This window comes from Theropithecus gelada, chromosome 7a, assembly GCF_003255815.1.
Source record: "Theropithecus gelada isolate Dixy chromosome 7a, Tgel_1.0, whole genome shotgun sequence".
NCBI classification, from domain to species: Eukaryota; Metazoa; Chordata; class Mammalia; order Primates; family Cercopithecidae; genus Theropithecus; species Theropithecus gelada.
Genome location: NC_037674.1, coordinates 27089772 through 27112186, shown reverse-complemented (window position 1 = coordinate 27112186; position 22415 = coordinate 27089772). Strand labels below are relative to the sequence as shown.

General features: G+C 40.4%; 1 protein-coding gene across 3 annotated transcripts in view; it reads right to left on the bottom strand.

Annotated features, from left to right (window-relative positions):
- The window catches only part of TMOD2 (tropomodulin 2), a 65317-nt gene that overhangs the window by 9029 nt on the left and 33873 nt on the right, over nucleotides 1-22415 (bottom strand). For 2 of the 3 annotated variants that reach the window (XM_025390207.1, XM_025390210.1), the window contains 2 exons: nucleotides 8754-8897; nucleotides 329-473 (listed from right to left, as the gene is read on the bottom strand). In XM_025390207.1, coding sequence (XP_025245992.1) covers nucleotides 329-473; nucleotides 8754-8897 — 289 coding nt within the window. Of the gene's footprint in view, nucleotides 1-207; nucleotides 474-8753; nucleotides 8898-22415 lie in introns of those variants that run through there. The other variant, XM_025390209.1, reaches the window with a different exon arrangement.

Below are 22415 nucleotides of genomic sequence, written 5' to 3'. Positions count from 1 at the left end.
TAATTGGGTATCTGGTGCATGTAACAACACAAGGTGATTACATGTAAGTAAAAGAGAAGCAAATACACAAAAGAAATCAAGCAAAAATCAAAGGCTACCTGGAAAATAGAACAAACTTCTTTTTTGAGAAAATGCTATGATGTAACTTAAACACTGCGAGGACCACAAAGACTCCTATGACCATGTATTATAATAATGTGTCTTATATGAAGAAGTGAGTGACATCAGAGGCCAATGGAATGGTATCTGTAAGATGCTGCATCTGAAGTGGAGAAGTGAATGCTCATGCTCTTCTAATGGTTAACAGCACATATTATGGCTGAATTACCCAGGTCATTATTCTTTGTGATGGCAGCTGCCACCCTTGTTCGTGGCCCTTGCTTGGTAAACTGGTATCCAAACTTGAGGATCCTTGAATTCTCCTCCAGCATCTGGGCAATTTCCATCTCTACAGCTGTTCCCAACTGCTGCCTCTGGTTGCAGGTGCAGACACACGCGCAGGATGACCAAGAAGGAAGAGGAAACAGTTACTTGCACAGGAAAAAGACAAGGCTACTTGCTAGACAAAAAGGCAAAGAGGCAAAGGTCTCAAATTAAAAGGTACAGAGTCACTTGAGATGTTTTCTCTCATAATCATTTGAATCCTGCTCCTTGTCTAGAAGCAAAATCCAACAGAGAGCTGAGTTTGCTGGTGTCCTACAGCTGAAAAAACTAAGCAAATTGTTTATGAAGGAAAGGATAATTCCAGAATTAAAATGAAAGCAAAACTAATATTTGGTGTTTTGAATTCATCCCAGTATCTGTGATTTAAACAAAGTGTGTTTTAAAAATAATGAAACTATTTTGTAGCAGCCAATCCAATTACTAAATTTTTATTTTTATTTTTTACTTTTCACCTAGGAAATTCTTATTTACTTATTGTGGTAAAATATACATAAAATTTTGCCATTTTAAACTGCACAATTCAGTGGCATATAGTACAATCACAATATTGTGCAACCATTACCATTATTCATTTCCAATACTTTTTCTTCTTTTTTATAAAATGTTTTTATTTTTGACTTTTGTGGATACACAGGTATATTATATTTATGGGGTACATAAGATATTTTGACGCAGGCATATAATGCATAATAATCACAAGAGGGTAAATGGGGTATCCATCACTTCAAGCATTTATCCTTTCTTTGTGTTACAATCAATCTAATTCTACTTTTTAAATTTAAAATGCATAAGTTATTGTTGATTATAGTCACTCTGTTGTCACTGTGTTGTGCACAAATTATATTTGTGCTATCAAATATAATTTTTTAATTCTGGGACCCATATCCAAAAATAATTAAAGATCTCAACCTATGGGCTGTTGTCTCTCAGCAGAATCTCATTAGGTGATTCTGAGCAGCTTTATTGTGGTTTGAACCATGTACACTTTTGGATGAATCAGCAAACTCTGAAGGCGGGCTACAAAAAAATCTCCAACTTGTTTAAGTTTGTGGGAAAAGGTTTTTTTTTTTGAGACGGAGTCTCCCGTGTCGCCCAGGCTGGAGTGCAGTGGCGCAATCTCAGCTCACTGCAAGCTCCACCTCCCGGGTTCACACTATTCTCCTGCCTCAGCCTCTTGAGTAGCCGGGACCACAGGCGCCCGCCACTACGCCTGGCTAGTTTTTTTGTATTTTTAGTAGAGATGGGGTTTCACCGTGTTAGGATGGTCTCGATCTCCTGACCTCGTGATCCACCCGCCTCGGTCTCCCAAAGTGCTGGGATTACAGGTGTAAGCCACCGCACCCAGCAGGGAAAAGGCTTTTTTTGTTTGAGACATAAACTAATAAAAAAATAAAAAAGAGGGTTTTTTTTTCCCTTTTTTCTTTTTTTAATAGGGAGGTCACGCACTGTGGCTCCACCTGTAATCCCAGCACTTTGGGAGGTCGAGGCAGATGGATCACTTGAGGTCAGGAGTTCGAGACCAGCCAGGGCAACACGGTGAAAGCCCGTTTCTACTAAAAATACAAAAAATTTGCTGGGCATGGTGGCATGCACCTGTAGTCCCAGCTATTTGGAAGGCTGAGGTAAGAGAATCACTGGAATCTAGGAGGCGGAAGTTGCAGTGGGCCGAGATTGTGCCACTGCACTCCAGCCTGGGTGACAGAGTGAGACTTTGTCTCAAAAAAACAAAAACAAATAGGGGCATGTAAATATGGGAATTTAAAATTAAGGGACAAAGTATACTTTGTCCCTTAATTTTAAATATAACTGGACGAGTTATATTTTTTCATAACACAGTCATTACATTTCAAAAAATAAGGCTGGGCGCAGCGGCTCATACCTGTAATCCCAGCACTCTGGAAGGCCGATATGGGCAGATCATGAGGTCAGGTGTTTGAAACCAGCCTGGCCAACATGGCAAAACCTTGTCTCTACTAAAAGTACAAAAACTAGCTGGGTATGGTGGCAGGCGCCTATAGTCCCAGCTACTCAGGAGGCTGAGGCATGAGAATCGCTTGAACCCGGGAGGCACAGGTTGCAGTGAGCTGAGATTATGCTACTGCATTCCAGCCTGGGTGACAGAGTAGACTCCATTTCAAAAAAAAAAAAAAAAAAAAAAAAAAGTACAGGCTTGTTTGGAAAATGCAAATTAAAATGTATATAAAATATAAAAGTCCCCTTACTTCAACATTCCCATTCCCCACAGAGAAAGCCAGATTGGCGTGCACTATGTAGTGTTCTAAACATTTTCTATGCATTCACACATCTACACAATCACTTGTACATCTATGCTTTTTTCACACAAATGGATTATACTAGCATGTTGTTTTGAAGTGTGTTTTTATTTTTCATTTAACATTAAGGATATCTTTTCATGTTGGTAAATATACATTTACCTCATCCATATAAAGAACTGTGCCACATCCCATTGCAGTGATGGATCATAGTGTATTTAGCCAGGTCTTACTGACTTACTGTTACATTGCATTCTATTTCCACTATTCCAAACAAAACTGTAGTGAGCTTCCCTCCCCCCAGTGCATCTTGGGGCATTTCTGCAAGTATGCTTGTAGGACAAATTATAGCTGGGTCAGAGGGCAAGCATGTTTCCAGTTCTGGTATATTACTGACTTACTGTCAAAGGTTATGACAGCTTTTATTCTTGCTAACTGTACGAGTGTTACTGCTTTCCCTACCCTAGCCAAATAAGATACTACTTACCTTTTTAATCTTTGTCAATACACTTTGTGAAAATTTATATTTCTTTTATATTTATTTAACTCCCTTAATTTGCATTTGTCAAACGATGAATAAGAACAATGAATTTTCTTATGGATTTATATTTCTTTTTTCTCAGGAACTACCAATCCATGCCATTTGCCTATTTTTCTACCAGCTTACGGTTCCTGTATTTTGTGTTTTTTAACTTGATTTGTAGGTTTCTTGTATGTTAGGAAATTAGCCCTTTGTCAAATGCGCTGAAACCATTTTGCTCTGTTTGTCTTTTGACTCTCATTTTGTCACTATCAGAACTTGTTTTTCATTTTCATATGGTCAAATTTATCAATCTTCTAGATATCATGTTTAGGAAGCCTCTCTACTCTTCCTGATTTCTTCCATTTGGTTTATGATTTAATATATTTTAATGTTTAAATCTTTATTTCATCTGGAATGAATTTTAACGTAAGAGTGAAGATAGGGCCAGGCATGGTGGCTCATGCCTAAAATCCCAGCACTTTGGGAGGCTGAGGCTGGCGGATCACCTGAGGTCAGGAGTTTGAGACCAACCTGGTGAACATGGTGAAACTCCGTCTCTACTAAAAATACAAAAATTAGCAGGGGATGGTGGCATGCGCCTGTAATCCCAGCTGCTTGGGAGGCTGAGGCAGGAGCATCACTTGAACCTGGGAGGCAGAGGTTGCAGTGAGCCAAGATGGCGCCACTGCACTCCAGCCTGGGTGACAGGAGTGAAAGAAACTCCATCTTAAAACAAAAAAAGAAAAAAGAATGAAGATAGAGACCCAATTCAATTTTGTTCCAAAATGCTAGCAAATTATCCTACCATCTTTTGTTTCATTCTTCCCTGATTTGAATCTGCTTTATCGCTCTGCTAGTCTATTTTTGTGCCAGTACCATACAATCTTGATCACTTTGTAATAAGTTAAAAACATATACCTTTTAAATTTGGAAAATTTAAATATGGAGTAGATGAAGAAGAAAAGTTTATGGCTTGCATCCCAAGCAAGTTTTAAGGCTTATCTCTTTGCTTTTCTCTTTCTCGTCATCCAGCAACCCCTCAAATGAGTCTCTCCTTGAGAACTTAACACAATGTGATATTTCCAGTTAGACAATAATAATTATGGGCATCCACCATGTAGAGATTAACGCTTTAAGCATCATGAGTCAATGGGAGGGAGTGGCAGCAAAAAAGTAAGGGAAGCTGACCTCAGATTTTCATGAGCAACTTTAGCAAATGTCATAGTTTAGAATAGTGGGACTGTATCAAGGAATGAACCCTGAGCTAAGGTTAGGGCTGCCATTACTATGGCTTGTGCCCCTGGAGCATTTGAGTCCTGGACTTGGGTAACTTGCAGTGTTAATGCAATGGTCAAAAGTTACCCCAAATCACCTATATTCCCAAGTATCTGAGTCCCTCCTCTCCAAGTAGCTGGCTATTTCCCCAATAGTTTAAATTCTGCTCAGCATCCTTACAGCTGCTTTGTTGTGCAATAAAAGCAAATCCACACTTACTCGCCCTTGATTTGAATGTTCTATTTATACAGACATCAATTGTAATTTCTTTAGGGTTTTCTGTATTTTGTAATGAATCTTGGATGACATTCTGGCAAAGCAGTGAAACAGAAACACCATCTCTGCTTTTTTGTTAACTTAAACCATTAATATAATCTGGAATCAAAAATAGGAAATATTAATAATAGAATAATAGCTTTTAGTTTTGTTTTTTTGAGGGGAAGGGAGGAGATGCTAATAGCTACATAAAAGACTTAGAAGCTGAAGAAAATTATATTGGGGGCATATAAAAAAAGGGGAGGAATTAACATAACATACACTATGTTTCTTCCTCAGCCTGTATCTTTTTTTGGATTTGAGGTCTTTTTTTACACAAACCCAGGACAATAGATGGGCATCAACATTTCTTACAATTTGGATATATATTTTTTATATATACTTAAATTATGTAAGTATGTAGTATATTAAATTATATAACTTTTATTATGGTATATATTTTATATATATATATAAAGATGAGGTATTGCTATGTTGCCCAGGCTGGACTTCAACTCCTGGGCTCAAGGGATTCTCCTGCCTCAGCCTCCTAAGTAGGTAGCTGGGACTAGAGGCCCAGGCTCTTTTTCTATTTTAAGTCACCAAACACAAAGGGGGAAAAAATAGAAACAAATGTTTATGCATATCTTCAAATCACCTTCTGTTTTTTTCTAAGTGACCTCTTTTATCTACTCAAATTTATTTAGCAGTTCCCCATCTGTTTCTTTTATATGCATCACTGATTGTTCTTCCCGCAGGGGCACCTGATTAAATCACTGCATTTTGACCTGGAGCCTAGCCCAGCAGTCTGCCCCTGGTGGTGGATTCTCAGCAGGCCTTCATTTCGGTGCAGCTGCCTATTGCTGTGCTGTTAAATTGGTCTTGGCTTCTGGTTCTGCCTGAGGAAACTGTCTTACAGATTATTTTATTTCAAACCCCTCATTTGATAGCTAAGGAAACTGAGGTTACTTCTAACAGTCTATGAGTCAATGAACACAATTTGGATGTAAGACAAGTTTTGACCCTGAATTTCCTCATTTCTTAAGTAAAGCAAAATAATTTTTTCCAATTCCTCTAGGAAATCGAGAGAGAGAGAGAGAGAGAGAGAGAGAGAGAGAGAATAGACAGGGTCTAGCTCTGTTGTCCAAGCTGGAATGCAGCGACACATCCATAACTGACTGCAACCTGGAACTCCTGGGCTCAGGTGATCCTCCTGTCTCATCCTCGCAATGCATTGGGATTACAGGTGTGAGCCACCACACCCAGCCTCTCTAGAAAATCTTAATCCTCCTTGTCATATACAAATAAAGAGAAGCCAGGCTGGGCATGGCGGGGCTCATGCCTGTAATTCCAGCACTTTGGGAGGCTGAGGCAGGAGGATGGCTTGAGCCCAGGAGTTGGAGACCAATCTAGGAAATATAGTGAGACCCTGTCTCTACAAAAAATTTTAAAATTAGCTGGGCATGGTAGTGCGTGCCTGTAATCCCAGTTACTCAGAAGGCTGAAGCGGGAGGATCACTTGAGCCAGAAAGGTGGAGATTGCAGTGAGGCCAGATTGCATCATTGTACTCTAGCCTAGGCCACAGAGTGAGACTTTGTCTCAAAACAAACAAAAACAACCAAACAAAAAAAAGACGAAATAAAGAGAAGCCATTTCGGAAGCAAAATGAAAGATTACAGTTGAAAAACTACATAAATCCATTCCTAGATGGCTGAGGAAGGGTGATGAGGTTGATTTAGCGGGGATTTTAGGGAGCAAATTCTTTGTACTTCAGGGTTTTTTTTTTTTTTTTTTTTTTTTTGAGACAGGGTCTCACTCTGTCGCACAGGCTGGAGTGCAGTGGCATGATCTTGGCTGACTGCAACCTCTGCCTCCTGGGTTCAAGTGATTCTCGTGCCTCAGCCTCCTCAGTAGCTGGGATTATAGGCGTGAGCCACCACGCCTGGGTAATTTTTGGATTTTTGGGCAGAGATGGGATTTCATCATGTTGGCCAGGCTGGTCTCAAATTCCTGACCTCAGGTGATCTGCCCGCCTTGGCCTCCCAAAGTGCTGGGATTACAGGCTGTACTTCAGGGTCTTCTTTATATGCATTGCCAAAAGCTGCTCTATTCTAAATTTTCACAATTCTAGCTCATTCTAGCCTCATTCTAACTCAATACTAGGCACAGAGTTGCCAGGTTTAGCAAATAAAAATACAGGACACCCAGTTAAGTTTGACTTTCTGATTAACAACGCATATTTTTTTAGTATAGTATAAGGTATCCCAAATATTTGATGACACATGCTAAATTTATATATCATTTATCTGAAAGCCAAATTTAACTGTATTTTATGTGGCAACCTTAGCTAGGTGGTATCTTGTAAGGAACTAGAGACAGAGTGTGTGATACTATTTCAGCTATGAGGTTTCACAATGGCCTAAATCCGTAAAAAGAGTTAAATATACTTTCAAACAGGGTATTCACTTCTGTGTTAGTTCCCCTGGAAATACTTACTAAGTGCCCACTTAGCTTCTTTCTGATATGAGTCTATTCAACAAATATCCCTGAGTGATCACTTCTGTTCACTCCCTTCATATTTCTCTCTGGCTTGTTTCCTTACTCCCCCATACCCTGATGCCACTTTCTAATTTACTAGCAGCTGGACATATGCTAGGATACACAGCATCAAACTTCCTGAGTGTGCAGAGCCCTGTGTGGCACATCCCCTGGGGTGCTGCCTCCACATCTCTGTGTCTGGGAAAGCTGTTTTGGTGGCACATCCCTTCTGGCAGGATGAGAATGAAAAAGCTCCTGTCTCCTGGTGGGCCTTCCGTGTTCCTCTGGCAACAAACATCAGAAGTCCAAGGCCAGAGGGCCTGCACTGAAACAGTCTGCTTGTCCTGGTTAGCAAAGACAGAGAGTAGAGCCTCCATGGGAACTGTTGGGAGTTTCCAGGGTTAGGCAACAGTCCTGGGTGGCACTCTGCAGCTTTACAGGTCTTGGAGGGTCTGGACCAGGAAATTTCCCAGAGATGGCCCCCAGACATGCAAAGGATGCTCTAAGCAGCAGTCACCTCCCCAACTGTCTCTCCCACCACCCCACAGGGGAACGAATGCTCATACCACAAGTCTCCTTGGTCTCTCCTTTCCAAGGCCCTTTCTTTTCAAGATACAGTGTCTGGAACCCCATCACAGACCCTCCCCCGTGGCCAGAGGAGCAGGGCTCAGCATCATGGCTGATCACTGAGAGTTGCTGTCTGTGGGCAGGACTCAGCTGAAGCCAACAGGGCAACTCGGAAGGCACTGCAGGCTGATGCTGGGAAAAAGAGGTTGCCAGGCAGGAAGAGTTGGCTCTAGGGGAAAGCACCTTCCTTTGGCTGCAGATGGGAACCTGAGAAATGCTGCGGTCATGATCAATGAGATTGTGATCAGACCACAGTCTCATGGGTGTGGCCTGCCACTCTAAGCCAGACCATCTTCTAGAACCCTGATTCCTTTAAATAGGCTCTCTGCAGCCAGCATCAGACTGCAGGAGCCTGCCTCTGCTCTTTTGGTTGTAGAAGTCTTCAGCCAAGGAAAAGAAATCTGAATCTTTGGCCATGGCCACCCTGCTTTCTCTGTTAGTGACAGTCCCACTGAGAAGCAAAAGGAAGGCTGGGATAGGACAGGGCAGAGATACATGCCAAAAGGCAACAATGATGAGACTGAGTAAAGCAGCTGCCACCACCTCCTTGCTTTCTTTTCTTGAGCCTGACTAGCCTAGGGTTGTGGGTAGATGGCTCTTTATGTCCCAGGCTGCCCCACTGTACATTGTTTGATTAGTAACATGCTCTTCTGCACATCCTCCATGGGCCAGAAATGGTTATAAAACTTACAGGAAATCCAGTACATCAAATAGAGTCACACACAGAACTGTGTCTTTTAACTCATTTCTTGTGGCATTTCCCTTGCTCACTGCACACCCTGTGAGTTGGCTTTGCCTGTTCTCTGGCCTTCCTTACCTGGTTGTCAATCTTGATCTCTGTCAAGGTGTCATTTTCTTTCAGTGCCTCTACCAGGGCCAGGATTCCAGTTCCAGTGATAAAATTGGATTCTATGTTTAGACTTGTCAAAGTCTTGTTTACTTTCAGCATGTCTGCAAAAGCCTTATGATGCAAAAAGAAAAAAACTTAGAATTAAGTTAGAATTTCTAAAGATTAATTTACTAAACCCCTCACTCCGAAATTAAATACAGATGTTTTCTAGCACTTAAAGAAAACTTTCACCAAATCATACTTTCACTTCCAAGTAACAAAGATACAATTTAAAACCGCAATTAAAATATTTCAGTCCAGCAGTCTAGACATAAATTTCACATACTTGCAAAAACTTTTTTTAAAAAAGATACTGACATAGGATGACTGATTTTTTTTGTTGTTGAGTAGAGACATTAAAAAAACACTATCTGTTTTCTTTTCTTTTCTTTTCTTTTTTTTTTTTTTGAGAAAACACATTTTAACATTAGAAAAAAGGTAGAAAGGACATAATCCCAGAAAACCCAGTTTTTTTCCTTTTACTCTGAATTGATTAAAAAAAAAACTTTACCATTGACTAGTACTTGGACACTACTGATTTAGTTATATTATTTCAGATCATCTATAAATCAGAATTTTAAAAAGATAACTTTTGGAACAAAATCACCACTGAGGGTGGCAAACCCATGGGAGACTCCAGTTTGAGACAGCAGACTGCACATGTGCACCTGCCGGCTCTCTTTACTCCCAAAGTTTCCCACCACCAGGAAGAAATAATATAATTTTTAAGAGACTGAAATTCTCACCGTGCAAGAAAACAAAACAAAAGGCCATTATCTTGAGAAATTGCTGAAATACAGAAAATAGAAAGATTGACAGATAAATTAGCACAAGCAAGTTGTTGCCTGAGCTGCTAGAGATAGGTTCCATTTGGGGCAATTCCTTAAAGAACTGCCTTAGGAACAGATGGAACAGCTAAGGCAGATGGAGAGCATACTATCCCTCCCAGCACCTTCCAGGAAAAAGAGCAGCTGCCAGCACAGCTATCAATGAAGTCTCCCAGGAAGAGCCTCTGGTGAAGGTGCTGCGAACTGTGAGAGAAGCAGTGCGGAAACGGAGGCGCCTCCAGACCTTCATACCAGTACAGTGTGGGGGGTAAAGGGGAAAGGCAGCTCTGCCAGGAAGGAAGTACAGTATTCCCCGCAATCTGCGGTTTCAGTTACGTGCTGTCAACCGCAGTGGGAAAATGTTAAATGGACAACCTCAGAAATAAACAATTCTTAAGTTTTAAATCGCATGCTGTTCTGAGTCGTGTGATGAAATCTTGTGGTCTATGTCGCCCAGGAGGTGAATCACCTCTTTGTCCAGTATCTCCATGCTGTCCCTGCCTATGAACCAATGACATTGTCTGCTTTTGACATCCAACTATTGACATCATCATGGCTGGATGAGCCAGGATCACCAGAGGCAGATGATCCTACTTCTGACAAATGGTCAGGAGGGCAACAGTAGCCTAACACAGTTCCCTTGCCTATGTCATTCACCTCACTTCATCTCATCACACAGACATTTTACCATCTCACGTCATCACAAGTGGGAGGAGGACAGTACAGTAAGATATTTGAGAGAGACCATATTCACACAACTTCTATAACAGCATATTGTTATTACAATTGTTCTATTAGTTACTGTTATTAATCTCTTACTGTGCCTAGTTTAAAAATTAACATTATTATGGGTGTGTAGTATAGGAAAAGACATAGCACATATCGGGTTTGGTACTATCTGTGGTTTCAGGTATCCACTGGGGGTCTTGGAACATATCCTCTGCAGATAAGGGGACTACTATATATTGAAAGGTGTCCCTCCCAGAATGAAGTCCTCCTAACTGTAGTGATTGCAGGGGACTCTCAGGCTGCCTGTGGGCTCCTTATACACATACTGCAGAGAAGGTGGCAGGTCAGCACACCTGCTGCTGAAAAAAGGTCTCACTCATACATTCAAAAAAGACTATTTGTCAGGCTTCTACTGTGCTCTAGCAGTAGAAAAAACAAAAATCCTTGTCCTCAGAGAGGCTTATATTTGAGTAAGAGGGCAGAGTCAGTAAATTAATAAATAAAATATATAGCTTATCAGATGGTGACAAATGGAGAAAAATAAAGGGGCCTCCTTTTTAAGGGAGAGGTCTGTTGGTAAAATAGATAGATATAACTGCAGGAAAAATGATCCTGGTTTATACAAACCAACCTTGCTCTCCATTCAAAAATATAAACAGGCAACCAATAATTGTCAGACATTTTAGGAAAACCAACATCATGAAAGAATAAAGTTGACCAAGCAGGACAATATGCCATAGAAGGAACAGCACAAATGTAAAAATTCTAATTATGTATTATTTTCCTCCCTGCCCCACAAAAAAAAAGAACAGGAAAGAAAGAGAGAAAAAGTGGGGGGGAAAGAGAGAGAGAGAAAACATTTTGAAAATTTTAAAAAACTACATTGAAATAAAAGAAAATAATAGACATCTAGAATTACAAAATAAACATGGCTGAAGACCAAGTTGGTGATCTAGAAGATAACACTGAGGATATTTCCAAGGATATACAGCAAAAAGACAAAGATAGAAACTATGAGAAAACCTTAAGAGATGTGGATGAAAGATGCAGAGATTCAACACTCATCTAAGAAGAGTTCCAGAAGGATAAGAAAGAAGGAAAGAAAGAAGGAAAGAAAGAAAGAAAGAAAGAAAGAAAGAAAGAAAGAAAGAAAGAAAGAAAAACAGAAGGGAAGAAGTTATCAAATAATTAAGGAGGAAAAATAAATTTCCCAGAGATGAAGAAAGTTATGGATCTTTATCTGAAAGAAATCACTAGACACTCAGCAGAATGAATAAAAACTACTCTTTTTTGTTTTTTNAAAGAAAAAAACAGAAGGGAAGAAGTTATCAAATAATTAAGGAGGAAAAATAAATTTCCCAGAGATGAAGAAAGTTATGGATCTTTATCTGAAAGAAATTACTAGACACTCAGCAGAATGAATAAAAACTACTCTTTTTTGTTTTTTGTTTTTTGAGACGGAGTCTCACTTTGTTGCCCAGGCTGGAGTGTAGCGGCACTGTGTCAGCTCACTGCAACCTCCATCTCCTGGGTTCAAGCAATTCTCCTGCCTCAGCCTCCTGAGTAGCTGAGATTACAGGGGCTCACCACCACACCCAGCTAATTTTTATATTTTTAGTTGAGATGGGGTTTCACCATGTTGGCCAGGGCTGGTCTCAAACTCTTGACCTCAGGTGACCCACCCGCCCTGGCCTCCCAAAGTGCTGGGATTACAGGCGTGAGCCGCCGTGCCTGGCCCAAAACGACTCTTAAGTGAACAGACAAGTGAAATTTCAGAATTCCAAAGGGAAAGAGAGTACTAAAAATTTCTTGCAAGGAAAAATAAGTTACCTGCAAATGATCAAAAATCAGGTCAGCACTAGTCACTAGATTGCAAGGTCCATGGGAATGGAGATTTATATTTATATAGTTATATAATTGTAAATGCTGCTAATAGGTTAATTTTTGGAATCAATCTATATACAAACACAGAACATAATTACATAAAATGTATAAAGCTCACATGTGTGAAAATAATGTAATATCTACAGTTTGGAAGTGGAAGAGAAAGGAGGAATGGAAAATAAAGTAAGTATAGAACTGCCCTCATCTTTTATAACAGAGAATAAAAAATTTTCTAAGATGATAAATGAAAAATATAAATTTCTGTACATTAGTGGTTTTCTACATTGACCACACATTAGAATGGCCTGAGAGCTTTAAAAAATTTACCCCAGAAGAATTGAATCAGAATCTCTGAGGCTGTGGAATGGCCATCTGCATTTCTGAAGAGCTCTCCAGGTGAATAATGTGCAGTTAGGGTTGACAACCACTGTTTTTTTCCCCCCCGTTTTTTGGTATAGAAACAGGGTCTCTCTATGTTGCCCAGGCTGGTCTCAAACTCCTGGCTTTAAGTGATCCTCCTGCCTCGGCCTCCCAAAGTGCTGGGATTACAGGCATGAGCCAGTAACCACTTTAATTAAAGTCATAAAGACAACAACTAGAAGAATGAAAAACAAACTACTAATAGTGATTGCTTCTGGGGAGTAGAACAAAAAAGTTCTGAACTATTTTAATTGTTTTTACAGTGGAAAAGACAGGAAGAAAGAAGACGAGAAGTCCCAACATTGGACGAGAACAGGGTTATTTAACCCCAGCATGACTGACACTTGGGGTCAAAGAATTCTTCGTTGTGGGAGGCTGTCCTGTGTATTAAAGAATATTTAGCAGTATCTCTGGCCTCTGAGACTCACTAGATGTCAATAGCACTCCTCCCCATCATGACAACTAGAAATATCTCCAGATGCTGCCAAATGTCCCCTGGAGGGCAAAATTGCCCCAGGTTGAGAACCACTGGACTAGAAGAATAATCCTGTATCTTGATCAGGCAGTTGCTCGTACTGCAAAGAAAGCTCAAGAATTTGGATTTACACTATGGCACACCACGTAAATTAAAGCGTATTTATTCTGTGCTAGGTCCTTAATTAAAAGTAAATCTATACATTTTAATCTGATCACCAGAGAGGGATGCATCAGGACTTTCCTTTTGGACACTCCAAGCTTTGGGATTTACTCTCATTATTAGAATAACAAAATGTCAGAGCAATTAGGCCTTTACAGAAAGTTGCAGAACCTCCTGGCAAGTTGCCAGGATCTTGCCAATTTCTTTTAAACTTGAGAAAACACTTTCTTATGCTCCACAAAACAGCGGCGAGCCAGCCAAACACAATCCTGGGCTGCAGGCCCAGGTTCACTTCAGTTCAGCAAATATTTGAGCATATTACATGTGCTGGGAATAATAACATTATTAAAACAAAGACTAGATGTTTTAAATGTCATTGAAATAGAGTAGAAATACATCTTTAAAGAGAAGGGTTTGCTCTCTGTACTTTATAGGATTGTACGGAAATGCAAATTTCTGCACTGGCCAAACGGTAGCCATGAGAAATGTGGCTATTGAGCCCTTGAAAATTGGCTAGTCTGATTTGAAATGTGCTGCAAACATAAAACACACTGGATTTCAAAGATATAGTATGAAAACAAGAATGCAAAATACCTCATTATTTTTTCAAATTACATTTTGGATATACTGGTTTAAATACAATACAGAGAGTCCCTGACATGGTGGTTCCACTTTAGATTTTTGGAATTTACCATGATGTGAAAGCGATACTCATTCAGTATGCTCCTTGACTTACGATGAGGCTATGTTCAGATAAAGATTTTCAATTTACAATAGCTTTATCTGGACATAACCCCATTGTAAGTCAAGGAGCATCTATTTACTACTAAAATTAATTTCGTCTACTTTTTTTTTTAATGTGGCTACTAAAAAATTTAAATTTATACGTGGGGCTTACATTTGTGGCTCACGTTTTATTTATTTATTTTTTTTATACTTTAAGTTCTGGGTTACATGTGCAGAATGTGCAATTTTGTTACATAGGTATACATGTGCCATGGTGGTTTGCTGCACCCATCAACCTGTCACCTACATTAGGTATTTCTCCTAATGTTATCCCTCCCCTAGCCCTCCAATCCCCACAGGCCCTGGTGTGTGATGTTCCCCTCCCTGTGTCCATGTGTTCTCATTGTTCAACTCCCACTTATGAATGAGAACATGCAGTGTTTGGTTTTCTGATCTTGTGACAGTTTGCTAAGAATGATGGTTTCCAGCTTCATTCATGTCCCTGCAAAGGACATGAACTGATCCTTTTTTATGGCTGCATAGTATTCCATGGTGTATATGCGGTACATTTTCTTTATCCAGTTTATCATTGATGGGCATTTGGGTTGGTTCCAAGTCTTTGCTCTTGTGAATAGTGCCACAATAAACCTACGTGTGCATCTGTCTTTATAGTAGAATGATTTATAATTCTTTGGGTATATGTCCAGTAATGGGATTGCTGGGTCAAATGGTATTTCTAGTTCTAGACCCCTGAGGAATTGCCACACTGTCTTCCACAATGGTTGAACTAATTTACACTCCCACCAACAGTGTAAAGCGTTCCTATTTTTCCACAACCTCTCCAGCATCTGTTGTTTCCTGACTTTAATGGTTGCCATTCTAACTGGCATGAGATGGTATCTCATTGTAGTTTTGATTTACATTTCTCTAATGACCAGAGATGATGAGCATTTTTTCATATGTCTGTTGGCTGCATATATGTCTTATTTTGAGAAGTGTCTGTTCATATCCTTTGCCCATTTTTTGATGGGGTTTGTTTGCTTTTTTCTTGTAAATTTGTTTACGTTCCTTGTAGATTCTGGGTATTAGTCCTTTGTCAGATGGATAGATTGCAAAATTTTTCTCCCATTCTGTAGGTTGCCTGTTCACTCTGATGATAATTTCTTTTGCTGTGAAGAACCTCTTTAGTTTAATTAGATCCCATTTGTCAATTTTGGCTTTTGTTGCCATTGCTTTTGGTGTTTTAGACATGAAGTCTTTGCCCATGCCTATGCCCTGAATGGTAGTGCCCAGGTTTTCTTCTAGGATTTTTATGGTCCTAGGTCTTACATTTAAGTCTTTGATCCATCTTGAGTTTACTTTTGTATAAGCTGTAAGGAAGGGGTCCAGTTTCAGTTTTCTGCATACGGCTAGCCAGTTTTCCCAACAGCATTTATTAAATAGGGAATCTTTTCCCCCCATTGCTTGTGTGTGTCAGGTTTGTCAAAGATCAGATGGTTGTAGATGTGTGGTGTTATTTCTGAGGCCTCCGTTTTGTTCCATTGGTCTTTGTATCTGTTTTGGTACCAGTACCATGCTGTTCTGGTTACTGTAGCCTTATAGCAAAGTTTGAAGTCAGGTAGCGTGATGCCTCCAGCTTTGTTCTTCCTGCCCAGGATTGTCTTGGCTATGCGGGCTCTTTTTGGTTTCATATGAAGTTTAAAGTAGTTTTTTTCAATTCTGTGAAGAAAGTCAGCGGTAGCTTGATGGGGATAGTGTTGAATCTACAAATTACTTTGGGCAGTAAGGCCATTTTCATATTGATTCTTCCTATCCATGAGCATGGAATGTTTTTTCATTTGTTTGTGTACTCTCTCTCTTATTTCCTTGAGCAGTGGTTTGTAGTTCTCCTTGAAGAGGTCGTTCACATTCCTTGTAAGTTCTATTCCTAGGTATTTTATTCTCCTTGTAGCAATTGTGAATGGGAGTTCACTCATGATTTGGCTGTTTGTCTGTTCTTGGTGTATAGGAATGCTTGTGATTTTTGCACATTGATTTTGTATCCTGAGACTTTGCTGAATTTGCTTATCAGCTTAAGGAGATTTGGGGCTGAGACTATGGGGTTTTCTAAATATACAATCATGTCATCTGCAAACAGAGACAATTTGACTTCCTTTATTCCTATTTGAATACCCTTTATTGCTTCCTCTTGCCTGATTCCCCTGGCCAGAACTTCCAATATTATGCTGAATTGGAGTGGTGAGAGAGGGCATCCTTGTCTTGTGCTGGTTTTCAAGGGGAATGCTTCCAGTTTTTGCCAATTCAGTATAATATTGGCTGTGGGTTTGTCATAAACAGCTCTTATTATGTTGAGATACATTCCATCAATACCTAGTTGATTGAGAGTTTTTAGCATGAAAGGCTGTTGAATTTTATTGAAGGCCTTTTCTGCATCTATTGAGATAATCATGTGGTTTTTGTAGTTGGTTCTGTTTATGCGATGGATTATGTTTACTGATTTGAGTATGTTGAACCAGCCTTGCATCCCAGGGATAAAGCCAACTTGATCATGGTGGGTAAGCTTTTTGAGGTGCTGCTGGATTTGGTTTGCCAGTATTTTATTGAGGATGTTTGCATCGATATTCATCATTATTGGCCTAAAATTTCTCTTTTTTTTGTTGTGTCTCTGCCAGGCTTTGGTATCAGGGTGATGCTGGCCTCATAAAATGAGTTAGGGATAATTCCATCTTTTTCTATTGATTGGAATAGTTTCAGAAGGAATGGTACTAGCTCCTCTTTACACCTCTGGTAGAATTCGGCTGTGAATCTGTCTGGTCCTGGACTCTTTTTGGTTGGTAGGCTATTAATTATTGCCTCAATTTCAGAACCTGCTATTGGTCTATTCAGAGATTCAACTTCTTCCTGGTTTAGACTTGGAAGGTTGTATGTGTCCAGGAATTTATCCATTTCATCTAAATTTTCTAGTTTATTTGCATAGAGGTGTTTATAGTATTCTCCGATGGTAGTTTGTATTTCTGTGGGATCAGTGGTAATATCCCCTTTATCATTTTTTATGGTGTCTATTTGATGCTTCTCTCTTTTGTTCTTTGTTAGTCTTACTAGCGTCTATCCATTTTGTTGATCTTTTCAAAAAACCAGCTCCTGGATTCATTGATTTTTTGAAGAGTTTTTTTGGGTCTCTATCTCTTTCAGTTCTGCTCTGATCTTAGTTATTTCTTGTCTTCTGCTAGCTTTTGAATATGTTTGCTCTTGCTTTTCTATTTCTTTTAGTTGTGATGTTAGGGTGTCAATTTCAGATTTCTCCTGCTTTCTCTTGTGGGCATTTAGTGCTATAAATTTCCCTCTACACACTGCTTTAAACGTGTCCCAGAGATTCTGGTACATTGTGTCTTTGTTCTCATTGGTTTCAAAGAACATCTTTATTTCTACCTTCATTTCATTATTTACCCAGTAATCATTCAGGGGCACGTTGTTCAGTTTCCACATAGTTGTGTGGTTTTGAGTGAGTTCTTAATCCTGAGCTCTAATTTGGTTGCACTGTGGGCTGAGAGACAGTTTGTTGTGATTTCCATTCTATTACATTTGCTGAGAAGTGTTTTACTTGCAATTATGTTGTCAATTTTAGAATAAGTGTGATGTGGTGCTGAGAAGACTGTATATTCTGTTGATTTGGGGTGCAGAGTTCTGTAGATGTCTATTAGGTCCACTTGGTCCACAGCTGAGTTCAAGTTCTGGATATCCTTGTTAATTTTCTGTCCATTGATCTGTCTAATACTGACAGTGGGGTGTTAAAATCTCCCATTATTATTGTGTGGGAGTCTAAGTCTCTTTGTAGGTCTCTAAGAACTTGCTTTATGAATCTGGGTGCTCCTGTATTGAGTGTGTAGATATTTAGGATAGTTAGCTCTTCTTGTTGAATCCTTTTACCATCATGTAATGCCCGTCTTTGTCTCTTTTGATCTTTGTTGATTTAGTCTGTTTTATCAGAGACCAGGATTGCAACCCCTGCTTTTTTTTACTTTCCATTTGCTTGGTAGATCTTCCTCCATCCCTTTATTTTGAGCTTATGTGTGTCTTTGTACATGAGATCGGTCTCCTGGATACAGCACACTGATGGGTCTTGATTCTTTATCCAATTTGCCAGTCTGTGTCTTTTAATTGGGGCATTTAGCCCATTTACATTTAAGGTTAATATTGTTACATGTGAATTTGATACTGTCATTATGATGCTAGATGGTTATGTCGCCCATTAATTGATGCAGTTTCTTCATAGTGTTGATGGTCTTTCAATTTGGTATGTTTTTGCAGTGGCTGGTACTGGTTGTTCCTATCCATGTTTAGTGCTTCCTTTAGGAGCTCTTGTAAGGCAGGCCTGGTGGTGACAAAATCTCTCAGCATTTGCTTGTCTGTAAAGGATTTTATTTCTCCTTCACTTATGAAGCTTAGTTTGGCTGGATATAAAATTCTGGGTTGAAAATTGTTTTCTTTAAGAATGTTGAATATTGGCCCCCACTCTCTTCTGGCTTGTAGGGTTTCTGCCGAGTTATCCACTGTTAGTCTGATGGGCTTCCCTTTGTGGGTAACCCGACCTTTCTCTCTGGCTGCCCTTAACATTTTTCCTTCATTTCAACATCGGTGAATCTGACAATTATGTGTCTTGGGGTTGCTCTTCTCGAGGAGTATCTTTGTGGTGTTCTCTGTATTTCCTGAATTTGAATGTTGGCCTGCCTTGCTAGGTTAGGGAAGTTCTTTTGGATAATATCCTGAAGAGTGTTTTCTAACTTGGTTCCGTTCTCCCTGTCACTTTCAGGTCCACCAATCAAACGTAGATTTGGTCTTTTCACATAATCCCACATTTCTTGGAGGCTTTGTTCGTTTTTTTTTTTTCACTTTTCTCTCTCTAATCTTGTCTTCTCACTTTACTTCATTAATTTGATCTTCAATCACTGATATCCTTTCTTCCACTTGATTAAATCGGCTATTGAAGCTTGTGTATGCTTTATGAAGTTCTCGTACTCTGGTTTTCAGCTCCATCAGGTCATTTAAGCTCTTCTCTACACTGGTTATTCTATTTAGCCATTCATCTGACCTTTTTTCAATGTTTTTAGCTTCCTTGCAATGGGTTAGAACATGCTCCTTTAGCTCAGAGAAGTTTGTTATTACTAACCTTCTGAAGCCTACTTCTGTCAACTCGTCAAACTCATTCTCTGTCCAGTTTTGTTCCCTTGCTAGTGAGGAGTTGTGTTCCTTTGGAGAAGAGGCGTTCTGGTTTTGGGAATTTTCCACCTTTCTGCTCTGGTTTCTCCCCATCTTTGTGGTTTTATCTACCTTTAGTCTTTGATGTTGGTGACCTACAAAGGGGGTTTTGGTGTGGATGTCCTTATTGTTGATGTTTATGCTATTCCTTTCTGTTTGTTAGTTTTCCTTCTAACAGACAGGCCCCTTAGCTGCAGGTCTGCTGGAGTTTGCTGGAGGTCCACTCCAGACCCTGTTTTCCTGGGTATCACCAGCAGAGGCTGCAGAACAGCAAATATTGCTGTCTGATCCTTCCTCTGGAAGCTTCCTCCCAGAGGGACACCTGCCTGTATGAGGTGTCAGCCCCTACTGGGAGGTGTCTCCCAGTCAGGCTACACAGGGGTCAGGGACCCACTTGAGGCAGCAGTCTGTCCGTTATTGGAGCACGAATGCCATGCTGGGAGAAGCACTGCTCTCTTCAGAGCTGTCAGGCAAGGACGTTTAAGTCTGGAGAAGCTGTCTGCTGCCTTTTGTTCAGATATGCCCTGTCCCCAGAGGTGGAATCTAGAGAGGCAGTAGGCCTTCCTGAGCTGTGGTGGGCTCCCCCCAGTTCAAGCTTCCCTGCCGCTTTGTTTACACTGTGAGCATAGAACCACCTACTCAAGCCTCAGCAATGGCAGACGCCCCTCCCCCTGCCAAGCTCTAGCATCTCAGGTGGATCTCAGACTGCTGTGCTAGCAGTGAGCAAGGCTCCATGGGCATGGGACCTGCCGAGCCAGGCATGGGAGGGAATCTCCTGGTCTGCTGGTTGCGAAGACTGTGGGAAAAGCACAGTATTTGGGCAGGAGTGTACTGCTTCTCCAGATACAGTCACTCATGGCTTCTCTTGGCTAGGAAAGGGAAATCCTCCAACCCGTTGTGATTCCTGGGTGAGGCAATGCCCCACCCTGCTTCAGCTCACCCTCCGTGGGCTGCACCCACTGTCCAACCAGTCCCATGGAGATGAACCAGGTACCTCAGTTGGAAATGCAGAAATCACCCGTCTTCTGCGTCGATCTCACTGGGAGCTGGAGACCAGAGCTGTTCCTATTTGGCCATCTTGGAAGTAACCTCTCAAGTTTTATTTCTAATAAACGGTGCTGTCCTAAACTCTTGATTTTTATATGGCTCACTGTAAATAACAGTAGCATTTTAAATACATTTGAGCCTTCTCCCCATTGGCATTCAGTGGGGACAAATTCCATTTGAATGCTCAGTTACTATAGATGTGGTTATATGGAAGTGCTTGGGGCACAGTAAACTAAACTCAATCACAGGTGACTTACATTTGCATCCTGGCTTGGCCACATGTGGTGTAATCTTAGTTCAGCATTCAACTTCTTTGAGTCTCAGTTGCCTCATCTGTAAAATGGCTTGTGTTCACCACGAACCCCAAAATGTGTTTTCTGATTGAATGCAAAACAGCCTTAAATGGGCACATGTCTAAACAGATGCCAGTCACACAGGGCTTCACTGATTCTTACAATATATCAGAATAATAATTTATAATATGAAAGCAGAATAAGGTTTGAGGTCCACAAATGTCATCCACCAGAAACGCCTTTTCACTTCATGTCTGAATGCTAAAAATGAAGACTTTCTGCCAGGGCTCCCAATAAAACAGTCACCCAGGCACAGTGACAACCAAGAAAATCTTTCCTAAAATCATCACTTCGTTCCCTTGGTTCTGCCTCTCTTCTCTGCTTACCCTTGAGGAGGGGGGATTAGGGGAGTCAGGAGGGGAGGAAGGTGTGACACATCTTAGAACTGGAATGGAGGACAAGTGAAAAATTTCTATTAGGAGTGATGCTCTTCAGAAAACAGTAGCAAAGGCCGGGCGCGGTGGCTCAAGCCTGTAATCCCAGCACTTTGGGAGGCCGAGACGGGCGGATCACGAGGTCAGGAGATCGAGACCACCCTGGCGAACACGGTGAAACCCCGTCTCTACTAAAAAATACAAAAAACTAGCCGGGCGAGGCGGCGGGCGCCTGTAGTCCCAGCTACTCGGGAGGCTGAGGCAGGAGAATGGCGTAAACCCGGGGGGCGGAGCTTGCAGTGAGCTGAGATCCGGCCACTGCACTCCAGCCCGGGAGACAGAGCCAGACTCCGTCTCAAAAAAAAAAAAAAAAAAAGAAAACAGTAGCAAAATCATGTTTTGAAAACTCTATCCACATAAATGAATATATATATATGTATATCTTCCTGTGGTCCCTCTATTTTTTATAGATTGTACTATGACTATACCAAATAAATTAAAAATGTTTTACTGATAAATAATAGTTGTACATATTTTTGGGGGTAAATGTGATATTTTGATACCTTTATACAATGTGTATGCAGTGATCAAATTGGAGTAATTGGGATAGCCATCACCTCAAAGGCTTATTTTTGTGTTGGGAACATTACAATTCTTCTCTTCTAGCTATTTTGAAATTTATAATAAATTATTGAATACAACAACTTATTCCTTCTAACTAACTGTATTTTTGTACCTCTTAACCAACTTCTCTTTGTCCCCACTCCCTTCCCAGGCTTTGGTAACCACCATTCTACTCTTTACCTCCATGAGAACCACTTTTTTTAAGCTCCCACATGTAAGTGAGAACATGCTATATTTATTTTTTTGTGCTTGGCTTGTTTCAGTTAACACAATGACCTCCAGTCCCATCCATGGTGCTGCAAATGACAGGATTTCTCTTTTTTTATGGCTGAATAATATTTCAGTGTGTATATGTACCACATTTTCTCCATCCATTCATCTGGTGATGAACATTTAGGTTGATTCCATATCTTGACTGTTGTCAACAGTGTTGCAGTAAACATGGGAGGGCAGATATCTCTTCAATATACTGATTTCCTTTCTCTTGGATATATACCCAGCAGTGGGATTGCTGGATCATATGTAGTTCTAATTTCGGTTTTTGAGGAACCACCATACTGTTTCCCATAATGGCTGTACTACTCTACATTCCCACCACCAGTATACAAGTGCTCCCCTTTCTCCACACCTTTCCCAACATTTGCTACCAAATGAAGTATTCTTTAAAAAGCAAGTTACAAAAGGTCAAATTTGCCTGAAAAGTGTTGCCAAAA